Source organism: Notamacropus eugenii, chromosome 7 (assembly GCF_028372415.1).
Source record: "Notamacropus eugenii isolate mMacEug1 chromosome 7, mMacEug1.pri_v2, whole genome shotgun sequence".
Taxonomy (NCBI): Eukaryota; Metazoa; Chordata; class Mammalia; order Diprotodontia; family Macropodidae; genus Notamacropus; species Notamacropus eugenii.
This window is the reverse complement of record NC_092878.1, coordinates 34,753,405-34,765,569: the sequence shown is the minus strand read 5'-3', so window position 1 is coordinate 34,765,569 and position 12,165 is coordinate 34,753,405. Positions and strand designations below refer to the sequence as shown.

Here is a 12,165-nt window from a genome sequence, read left to right as displayed (position 1 = left end):
AAAGTCATTTACAAATATCTCATTTTATCCTCACAACAACCCAAGGAGATGGGTACTTTAAATATCCTCATTTTACAGATGAGGAAACTGAGACTGAGAAATATTAAGTGACTTGCCTAGGACCATGCAATTAAGTGTCTGAGGTCAGATTTGAACTCAGGTCTTCCTGACTCCATGTTCAGCACTGTACCACCTGGTGACCTCTCTCCCTCCTTCCCTCCCCTTTGCTCTCTTTTAATATACACACGTATATGTACATATATAGATCCATGTATGTATGTGCGTGTATTTGTGTGTGTATATATATATATATATATATATGCATATGTATTTGTTAATTATTGGCATATAAGTCATCACTGAAGCCCTAGAGACTGCCAAGAACAAAGGGAAAAGTTCAAAGACAGGACATACCAATCTTAAAGGGAATGGGAAGAGGTCAGAGTCACAGAGAAGAGATGATTAGAGTAGCAGTTAGAAAACAAGGAATATGGTATTTCTGAAGTCAAGGTAGAAGAACCCCATTAATGTGCTTCCATTAAGAGGAGGTGGTCAAATGGATGAGAACTGAAATAAGACAATTTTCTTTTTCTGGGCCTCATTTTCCTCACCTGTAATATGGGAAAGGATGGATTTAATGTTCTTTAACTTCCCTTTTATTATTTGTTTATCGGGAGGTCATAACTGACTTCTAAAAGAGTAATTTCCTTGAATGGTGAAGAGAAAAACACCATTACAAGGGGTTGAGGAGAGGTAAAGAAGGAAAGGCATCAGCTATAGGCAGCTTTTTCAAGAATGTTAGCAATGAAAGGGAGGAGAAAGGAGGAGGGCTCTTAACCTGGGTGGTTAGGTTAAGGGACAGATTTTTTTTAGGTTTGAGGAGATCTGAGCATATTTAAGAACAGATGCAGAGAGGTACTGTCAGCAACTCTTTTACACAAATTGGGCCAGTTTTTCTTTATGGGGACAATGAAGCCAACCTTGGGGTATGGTTGGCCTATGGGACCACTGACATGGTTTCCTCATGAAGAGTTGGCATGTGGTGATTTAATGGAATTCTCACAGCCCTATAGGATGTCTTTCCAACCCAACACTCCTGTGGCAAATGTAGAGGCACAAGAGACAATCATCCATTTGAGTTAGTAACCATATACTTTTAAACCTTGGTAAATAAATTTATTCTTATTGAATATTATCACCCATGAGTGTTTCATGGCATTCTAATTTCACACTTGGGTAAACTAGCCTGATCTTGGCTAGGCCCAGAAAAGGAAGAAAGCAATGAAAAAGGTGAAAATGAAGATAAATGCAAGTGAGCAGATAGTTGCAAGGTTCTCAGGAAGGCAAAAGGGGATGGATCAAGGATTCAGACAACCATCCTGAGATGGGATGGAGAGAAGGGAGGATGGATGGGGATGCTGAGAAATGTTAAGGGAGTTCTTTTAGGATGGCCTTAATTTTCTCAATTAAGAAGGCTATGATCTTGAGGGTGAAGGGATGCTTCAGACAATGAGAAGAAGAATTCTGGGAAATGAGTGACAGGGTCAGTAACAGTATTACAGAGCAGTGATGAGGATTCACATTATATTACCAACCATAAATTTATCACGCATGAGATCTGGACGTTATAATGAGTGGATGAATATCCCCATTCTCATTCAGATGGAATTTCTGCTTAGCAATACCTTACAGTCTTAGGTTTTCCCAGATAACTGAAAGTTATTTACATTCAAGTCACAAGTAGGGTTGAAATAATTCTCACTGAAAGACCTAAAGGTCTTCATCTTTTTCTTCCAAATTTAATGAAAGCTTTCCAAAATCCACTGTATCAAGTCATCCATTCAAATCACAGGCTAAGCCAAGTGGGGATCAGAATTTATGTACAGTGGGAGTCCACAGCTTGAGATTTCAGGAGATTGATTTCAGAGAATCAAGGTGACTTTAGGAACTTGGTCAGCAAAAAATCAGTCAAGACAGCTGTAAGAACTGAAGTCAAAATCATTCTGAGCTTACTTCCTAAAACTACAAGCCCAATAGGAAACAGAGTCACCATACTTCAAATATAGAAGAGACTATTAAGATCAAATGGTTTTACAGAAAAGGAAACTGAGGCCCAAAGTGGTGAAGTAGTTGGCCTTGATGCTGAGTTAGTGGTACAGTCAGCATAAGCTGGTATGGTGCATAGAGGGTAGGACTTCAAGCTAGGAAATTCTGAGTTCAAATCCCACTTCAGGCACCTACTAGCTGTATGACCCTAAACAAGTCATTGAACCTCTGTCTCCCTCAGTTTCCTCATCTGTAAAATAAAAGGTTGGATTCAATGGCCTCCTAAGTTGCTTCCAGCTGTTTCTGTATTACAAATCTATGTGCCTATGTTGCCTCTCTAGAATCTCAGTAATTTTAAACCAATAACCTTCTGGGACTCAGGCCCTCTTATTATAAAAGCATCTCTGAGAGTGTAACTTGTTGGGGGGAGAAGGGCTAAAGGAGCAGGCTGTGGAAAACAATCTATCCTCCTCTCCTAAACACCACTGAGAATCAGGAGGTAATGATGCAGAGATGGGTAGTGACCTCAAGCTGACATCACAACATGTTGACCTATTTCTAGCTGATACACATTCCTGCCCTGACTCTAGATGAGTATTGCTACCCACAAAAGAGGCAGCTTCGTGGCTCAGTGGATAAAGCATTGAGCTGGGAGTCAGGAAGACCTGAGTTCACATGTAGCCTCGGATACTTATTAGCAAATCACTTAACCTTGTTTGCCTCAGTTTCATCACCTGTAAAAAGAATTGGAGAAGGAAATGGCAAACTACTCCAGTATCTTTTAGTCATGTCCAACTCTTCATGATCCCATGGACAGCACTGGCATGCTATGGTCCATAGGGGTCATGAAGCATCAGAGAGGACAGAACAACCAAACAACACCAACCCATATAAAGGGGAGAGAGACGGGTACACAAACCTCTGGTCTAGCAATTAGTAGCCACTTAATAATGTTTGTAGTTTGGAATAAAATTGAATTCAGGCCTCCTCCACAGCCTAAGGATCACCTAGTTAGCTAAAAGTGGTCATAATACCGTAGAGAAAAAGTATCTTATCCATGCCCACATGCTTCTCTTTTGGTTCAACTCACCTTGATTGACTGAGTCTTCAATAATTTTTCTATGCAAGCTCATGGCTCTCTCATCAACAACAATAGCAACCTCCTTTTCTAAAGCTTGCAAAATGGTGGCCATTGCGATGGCTCCTGGGGGACCATCAGTCTCTTCAGGTGGGTCATGAGTGAAATGGGTAGGGAACCCAGTGGTGATGAGCACTGAACGAGCATGTGACAGGGACAGAGAGGCCTTTAGTAGTTCATCTTTGTTGAACAAATGTTTTATTCCTCTGTTTCCTAAAATTACAAAAACAGTATCTTACAAATATATTTTTTTAAAAAGGGTTAATTTCTTGTGTGTATTTGAGTATTATTTTTCTTTGCTTTAAAGAAATCATTTTTGGCAAAAATATCAAAGAACAGTATCAAGAGGAAGGACAATGGTGCTAACGAGTTAAAGTCATTCACAGTTGGAATCATATCCTCCTTAGACTGTTACTAAATTGCCAGGGTTGTTTAGACTGAATTCAAATGATCTCCTAGTGCAACTTCCATCCCTACGGAAAAGGAGATGTGAGGGTAAAGCAACTCCCCATACAAAGAAAGGAATGACAATAATAATGATGATGATGATGATGATGCAACATTATATATAGCACTTTAAAGCTTGTATAACATTTTCCTCACAAAAAAACTTAGATAAGGAAACTGAGGCTTTAAACCACGATTTGTTGATTTGAGGACAAGACTACTTATTTTATTTGTCTTGGGTGGGCTTGATAAGGAATTCCCTCTGCCAGTGTGAGTCGACACCAGCTCTGCAACTCAAAATTTCAGAGAGAACCCTGTTTTACAGACAAAGAAACTGAGGCTCAGAGTAAGCCTTATATATAACTGGTGTATAGATGAGCCAAATCTCTTTCTCTCATAGCAGGCTACATAGTTGGGTTCCAAGTGTAAGTACTGGAACATTATAACATAGTGAATGGAGTGCTGAAATTAGAGTCAGGAAGATCTGGGTTTAAATCCTACCCTAGACACCAGCTCTATGAGCCTGAACAGGTCATTTAAGCCGCCAGCCTCAGTATACTCATCTGGAAAATGTAGATAATAACATCTGTAGCACTTTTTCCTCACAAGGTTGTTGTAAAACTCAAATAAGATAATGGATATAAAGCATTTTTCAAACCTTAAAGCAATTTGTAAATGCCAGTTACTACTACTACTACTACTATTATCATTACGACTGTTCAATTTCCATTTTTGTGATATCAGCTTATTTAGTATGTGAAACTCAAAATATCTGTTATTCCCTGGAATTAAAGATGTCCTCCCCGTATGGGAGAGTAATAGTGACTGAGAACATTCACAAGCCACTTTGTCTATACACGGACAGAGGCAAGGAGAAAGCCTGGGAGAGTACTGGTGACTGGGAACATTTCAACTGTACACAATGATTCTCTGGGATTTTCTAAGTATCACATCATTTCATCTGTAAAGAATGACAGCTTTATTTCCTCATTATCTATTCTAATTAATTTAATTTCTCTTTCTTTTTTTACTGCTATAGCTAATATCTTTAATACAATATTAAATAATAGAGGCAATAACGGACATCCTTGCTTCTCCCCCTGATTATAGTGAGAAGGCTTCTAGCTTATTCCATTATAGACAGTGCTTGCTGATAGTTTTAGGTAAATATTACTTGTATTTTAAGGAAAGCTCCATTTATTCCTATGCTCTCTCATATTTTTAATAGGAATGGGTATTTTTTTGGCTATTTTTTAAAGGCATTTTCTGCATTTATTGATATAATCATATGATTTCTGTTGGTTTTGTTGGTCAATTATGCTGTTTTCCTAATATTAAACCAGTCCTGCATTCCTTGCATAAATCCCACCTGATCATAGTGTGTGATCCTTGTGACATATTGCTTTGATCTCTTTGCTAGTATTCTATTTAAAACATTTGCATCAATACTAGGGAAATTGGTCTATATTTTTTTTCTCTCTGTTTTGGCTCTTCCTGGTTTAGGTATCAGCACTATATTTGTGTCATACAGTTAACTAACCGTGTATTTCCCTGTTTATCCCTCTCTTTCATTCCTCCCCTACCTTTTCTCCCCTCACAAGTGTTTTGGTTCTGATCACCATCTTCCCCAATATATCCTCCCTTTTATCAGGCCTCCTTCCTCCTTCTATACCTCTTCCTTTTTAATTCCCTAGAGGGTAAGACAGATTTCTATATCCAACTGAGTGTGTATGTTATTTCCTCTTTGAACCAATTCTAATGAGAGGAAAATTTAAGCTTTGCTCACCACCTCCCATCTTCCCCTACATTATAATAGTTCTTTTATTCCTCTTTTATGTGGGATAATTTATGCCATTCAATCTCCCCCCTCCTTATTCCTCCAATACAATTTTCTTTCTCACCTCTTTTTTGGGGGGATAGCATCCCAATAAAGTCACCTTATATCCACTATACTCTATATACTCTATACTCCTTCTAATTGCTCTTATATGTAATAAAGTTAAGAGCTACAAATATTATCTTGCCCATATAGAAATATAAACAGTTTCTTTAGCCTTACTGAATTTCTTATGTTTTCTCTTTTTTATTTCTTTGTTGCTTTTTTATGATTCCCTTGATTGAGTCTTATATTTGGAGATCAGATTTTTTTTATCCAGCTCCAGTCTTTCAATTAGAAATGCTTGAAAGTCCTCTAATACATTATTTATCCATTTCTTTCCCTGAAAGATTATATTCAATTTTTCTGGGTAGATAATTCTTGGTTGTAATCCTAACTCCTTTACCTTACATATCATATTCCAAGCCCTCTTATTCTACAATGTGGAAGCTGCCAGATCTGATTGTAGCTCCACAATAGTTGAATTGTTTCTGTTTTGGCTGCTTGCAATACTTTCTTCTTGATCTGTGAGGTCTGGAATTTGACTACGATGTTCCTGGGTGTTTTCATTTTGGGATCTCTTTCAGGCGGTGATCAGTGGATTCATTCAATTTCTATTTTGCCTTCTGGTTCTAATATATCAGGGCAGTTTTCTTTGATAATTTCTTAAAAGATGTTGTCCAGGCTTTTTTTTTTAATCCTGATTTTTAGGTAGTTCAATAATTCTTATGTTATCTCTCCTATATCTATTTGCTAGGTCAGCTGTTTTTTCAATGAGAGGTTTCACATTTTCTTTTATTTTTTTTTAATTGTATCTTGATGTCTCATAGAGTCATTAGTTTCCACTTGTTCACTTGTAATTTTTAAGGAATTATTTTCTTTAGTGAGCTTTTATACTTCCTTTTCCCATTTGGCCAATTCTCTTTTAGGGATATCTTTTCCCATGCTATTGACTCTTTTGTCATGATTCTTTTGCATTACTCTCATTTCTTTTCCAATTTGATTTCTACCTCTCTAATTGTTTCTTAAAATCCTTTTTAATCTCTTTCAGGAATTCTTTTTAGATATGAGACCTAATTACATTTTTCTTTGAGGCTTCACATGTAGCCATTTTGATAGTATTGTCCTCTTCCAAGTTTGTACCTTGATCTTGCCTATCACCATAGTAACTTTCTGTAGTCAAGCTCTATTTTTATTTTTTGCGCATTTTTTTCTGTCTTTTTTTTTTTGACTTGGTATTTTTATGTGAGAATTGGCTTCTGGTCCTACATTGTCCCAGGTTTCTTGTGCTGGGGCTCTGGGTCTTACCGCTGGTTTTCACTGGGTTTTAGGCCTTAGCTGCTTGTTCTCTCTGGAGGGTAGGTTTCTCTTCTGGCTTGTAGTAGGGGAGGGAGCTCCCTGTTGGGCTCCCCTGGCCTGTTCCAGGGGTGGGGCCTTGCTACTAGATTGCTGCGGTAACAGAGTCTTTCTGGTGGCTGGCTCTATAGGAGTGACATTGCTGCTAGTCTGCCCCAGGTGTGAGAGATGATCTCTCAGAAGTGAAGCCTCCTCAGAGAGTTAATTGTTTCTTGTAATATTGAAACACACTCCCTTGAAAAACTACATCTGCAGCTTGTAGAGAAACATACTGTTTCCCTGTATCCTGTCCTGTGTCCGACCCCTGCCCTTCATCCCGACCTCGTTTTTAGGTACATAGCATATGCCCTACCCTCCCAACTTAAACTGCTTACCCTTGCAAAATTTTCAACCAAGCTTGTGTGTGCTTTGCAGCTGTGGAAGATTTCCTGGAATAGATTGTGCCCCGTGAAGTCCAGTCAATGGGATAAGGCGAAGGGCATTAGGGAGGGGGAGCTCGCATTAGAGTATAATAGACCTTGTTTTCTGGAACCCCCTTGTACTCCCTGATAGGTGCTGTTAGTGTGAGGAGGGGCGGTAAGTTTTTTCATGAGAAAATAATAAACTTCTTTCTGCTTTCAAGGTATCTAAGTCTTTGTCTTGATTCTGGGCAGTGGTCTCAGTCCCACACACAGGGATAGGGCCCTGCTGCTGGACTACTATCAAAACAGGATTTCTCTGGCCTGCTAGGCCCTGGGGTGGGGGGTCTTGCTGTTGGCTGGGCCTGGGGAGGGGCCTCACTACTGGTCAGCAGTGGGGTTGCTGGTGGTTTGTGCTGGGGGTAGGGTCTCCGGGGTGGATTTTTGCTGCCCTACACAGACTGCTCACTTGCCCAGGGGGCTGTTGGTTTGCCAGAGGGCAGGGCCTCCCTGGTAGAGTGCTCCAGGCTTGAAGCCTTGCTGCAGGCCCCGTACTCTGAAGCTGGCTGCTGCTCTTGGACCTTACTCTCCTCCCAGTCCAGTGAGACAGACTTTTCCTGCCAGGCTGGTAAGCTGCTTCCCTGCTCACAGACCAATTCTGAGGTGATTTTCCAGTTGTTTGGAGGGGAATTTTGGAGGGCTTCAGAGGGTTCATTCCTCTGTCCACCATTTTAGCATCAGAAGTCCCACACAGGTGTTAAAGTTGAAGCTCAGAGAGAGTGATTTGTCTGAGGTAACAGGGACGGTAAGATTGGGACACAAATGCAAGTCTTTTGACTACAAATCCAGAACTGCTACCTTTGGGACTGGATTTAAAGCTCGAAGGGATCTAGTACAAACCTCTCACTTTACAGATAAGGAGACAAAGAACTCCAGAAAGGTTCTAGGCAGAAGTGTGCTAATAAATGTTTAATAATCAGCTCTCTGAGGAAAAAGAAATAAATGCCAAAAACATTTTTGAGTTGATCCTGAGCTATTCGCATTTTCTCCATCATTTAAGTCAATCAACAAAACAGTAAATCAAGCCTAATTTGTAACTTGGAGTATCAATGCTTAAGCTAAAAATTTTAAAATCAGCTCTTCTGGTTGGAACTGGTTCTAGCACACTTCTGGTCAAATCACCCAAGCGTTCAGTAACAGCCAGGATTTAAATTCAGGCTCTCGGATTCAAAACACAGGAATCTTACTTTTCTATCCAATAGATACTCTGATTCTAAATCATGTGCCTATACTACTGCTACATTAAAGACACAATAACTACATTTAATTTCCCCCCTCCAACCAGCCTCAGTTTCTTCATCTGTAAAATGAAAAGGTTAAAATGGATCAGGTGTTCTTAACTCTTTTTATGTCACGGACCCCTTTGGCAGTCTGATGAAACCCACAGACCGTTTTTCAGAATGTTTTTCACTATATAAAACAAAGTACACAAAGTTACAAAGGAAGCCAATTATATTGAAATGTTTTTTTTTTAAAAAAAGAAGAGTTCACAGATCCTAGAGTTAAACACCTCTGAACTACATGGTCTATGAGGTCCTTTCCAGGTTTAATATTATATGTTCTAAATTTTTCACGGCGTTTGTCATGTATATTGAATGTACTTAGCTCCCTCTGGTGGCCATTCTTTATTTAAGATGTAGAAAAGAACTGAATATATGGAGCTCCTTCTCTTGAGATGAACCTCCTCTAGGCCTCTTTCAGGGACCCTCACTCCAAACAAGTAACAAACAGAAGCATCCCCAGAACCCTAGTCTGAAGCCCAAAGAATGCCCTCCTGAATATCTTGAGGGTTACTTGGCCTGAGATGGACTGAGTTTGCCTGTGCTTAGGCCCCAGCGTTTGGTCACAAAGGTGGTGGCTGGTATGATCACGCCATTCTGACCAAGGTAAGTTGTTAGTTGTTCCACGGTTTCCTAAGAAATAGAGTGCAGGTTTTAGTCTGAGGAGCTTCGTGGATACTTGGGCAGATAAAGTAGAGAAAAAGAGGTGCTTGAACAAGCACAGGTAAGGATGGTCTGCCTCATCCTTAATGGAATCCACTCTATCCAAAACCTAAACCTATCTTTACCCCCATGCCTACGGGTCTAAGAAGTCTCAGAGAAACAGCATGGGGTAATGATTAGAAAATATATCTCTGAATCAGGAAATCTTAGATTCAAGCCCTGTCTATTACACATGCTCGCTATGTGACCCTCAGCAAGTCATTTTGTCTCAGTGAAGTGTTCAGGAGGTGTCAACCTGCACTGGTAGAGAGAATTTCCTTATTGGGAGTTCTCTTAGATCATGATGTAGCTCAAGTATTGTCCTTTCACGTGCCTACCCCAGTATCTGCATTAAAAAGTTTCAAAAGATCAACAGTTTTCAATGGTCTTTTAAATGCTAAGAGTCCCAGAACTCCATTTAACCCAGTTCCCTAAATAGTCCCAAACTTAACATTCCATAAGGAGCTGCCAAGCTTTTTACATCTTAAGGGCCTGAAGATTGTAATCAACCCTAAATACAAATTGCAAATTTGTATGCAAATTCAAGAAAAGGAAGACATTTTATGAATTTTTCAAAGACTGCCAAATACTTTTAAGTACCTGTCCCACTCTAAGTAAAAAGAGTAATAAATAGAAAATTGGAATAAAACAAATGACTAGCAAAAACAAAAAAAGAAAAAAGAAAAACTGAGCTTCTCTCACAGGGAAACTTCTGTAATCCCAAATGAGCCATCAGATTACAAGAGACTCTTCTCCAGAGGGCAAGCACAAGCAGAATTCTACAAACAAGGAATGAGAGGGGGAAAAGGTGTCTCTTGAACCTCATTTTGAACTGATGCAGAGTGAAGAGTGCAGAACCAGGAAAACAATTTATACTTTAACAACAACATTGTGAAAATGAAAAATTTTGAAAGACTTAATTAAGACCTCTGGCTAACACAGTGATAAAGATTCTAGAACACCAATGATTTTGAATATTGTCCATCTCCTGACAGAGAGGTAAGGAGCTCTCCTGGACATGCATGGTCAATGTGGGAATATGTTTTGCTTGACTATGCGTATATACTGGAGAGGCTTTATTTTTCTTGGAAGGGGGTGCTAAGGAGAAGTGGAAAAGGGGGTAGGTAAGTGCTTATTATTTTTTTTTTTAATTTAATTAGGAAAAGATGCAATTTTATTTATTTTTGCCAAGTTTGTGGGTGTCAGGTTGACAGGGTATGGGACCTGGCAACCCACCTCCTGAACTTTCCTACACACTTCCCACCTAGATACTCAATAATCCTTTCAATTGCCTTTCTCGGTGGCTCTCCTGCCCTTTAACTCTCTTAATTGTCTGTACCTGACACTCCTTAATCCCATCCAGATCTTCCCACACTCTTTCTGTATAAAATTGTCCCATTAAATTGCTCAGATTTTAAAAATCTGGCTGGCTTGTATGGGCATCACAAATAGTGCAGACTCACTAGGAATCCAAAGAAAGCTTGAGTGGTTGAATGCTTTCAAGGCAGCCTTAGCATCTCGGGGTTCCCAAGACCCCTAGACCTCAACAAGGTGGTTCTTCAAAGTTGCTTTCAATATATGTTATGTATAATATATTTAAATCACTTTTCAAACCTTAAAGCTCTACGTAAGTATTAACTATTATTACTTTGTGTTTAATTATCACTGATCATGCCATTTTCATGACTATTATTAACAATTTGTGTATCCTTTTAGAAAAAATTTCTTATTCTTTGACCATCATCCATTGTAGAACTGGAATTACCACTGCAACTTTTAATAATCCTTTATATCTTTTAGGTGTCTATTTTTATCTATCATACATACAGCCATGAATTTTTCCTAATCTGCTATTTTTTATCATAATTATAAAGATTATGTTGTACAGACTTCTAAAATTTTTCATCTACCTTGTACCTAATAAATTTCTTCTATTTGTTGAATTGAAAAATTTGTCATTTTCCCTCTAGAATAGAGGTAATCACTTTATTCCATGTTTCAGAAGAAAATGATAGATTTTTTCAAAAAATGTTTAAGTCTTTCATCAGCTAAAATTCATTCAGTTGTATAGTATAAGATGTGGGTCTAATTCCCTTTCCTGCACTAGCATACCATCTCAAGTGCATTTGTGAAATAACGAATTCTTTCTCTAGTTTTTATTTTCTATAGGTTTATCAACCATTAGTCATTTCTATATATTCGATTGGATGTCTGGGGCATCTTTCATTGATACTTTCTGTTTCCCCAGTACCAGATGAATGGGAACAGATTTAGTGAAGACTTCTCAGGAATATGGAGTCTTCTCCCTGGAGTGGAAGAGACCTTGGGCCCAGGTTTCCATTCCTCCAGAGTCGGGTGATTTCCATATAAGGCTATCAATGATTAGATATGACTCACTAACTCCTCAATATAATGACGTGTATTTTCTTGGGCTTTGTAACGTCCAGGAGCGGGAAATCTGAACTGGATTTCAAAAGGGATTGGTTAGATTTCATGTCTAGAATGTAAGACCTTGCTTCTCAGCCAATGAGAATAATGGTCAGCGGTGGGAGGGGCATTTTCCTGTCAGGGTCTATATAAAATGCCATTCTGCTTCTGTAAGGCGCCTCCCTTCTCCAGCTTTACTGGTGAAGGGACCGCCCAGTTTCTCATGAGAACCGAATAAAGGAGATTTTCTGTTTTTACCTTGAGATGCCTCTGAGTAGTCAATTTGAGTAAGGAGGTTTGTGCTTCCCCCACCCCCCCCCCCCACAGAGAGTAAAACTACTCATGTTAGCTTTTCTTTTTAATGTCACAAGATATTTTTAACCTACTTTTTTCATGTAAATTTCATTGATTTTTTTATAGTCCTAAAATGAAGCC

At 39.0% G+C, this 12,165-nt stretch overlaps 1 protein-coding gene across 1 annotated transcript in view; it reads right to left on the bottom strand.

Annotated features, from left to right (window-relative positions):
- Positions 1 to 12,165, bottom strand: part of DGLUCY (D-glutamate cyclase) — a 208,993-nt gene that overhangs the window by 47,210 nt on the left and 149,618 nt on the right. Inside the window, 1 exon segment of the mRNA XM_072624965.1 lies at positions 3,137 to 3,397. Within this exon segment, the coding sequence (XP_072481066.1) occupies positions 3,137 to 3,397 (261 nt within the window).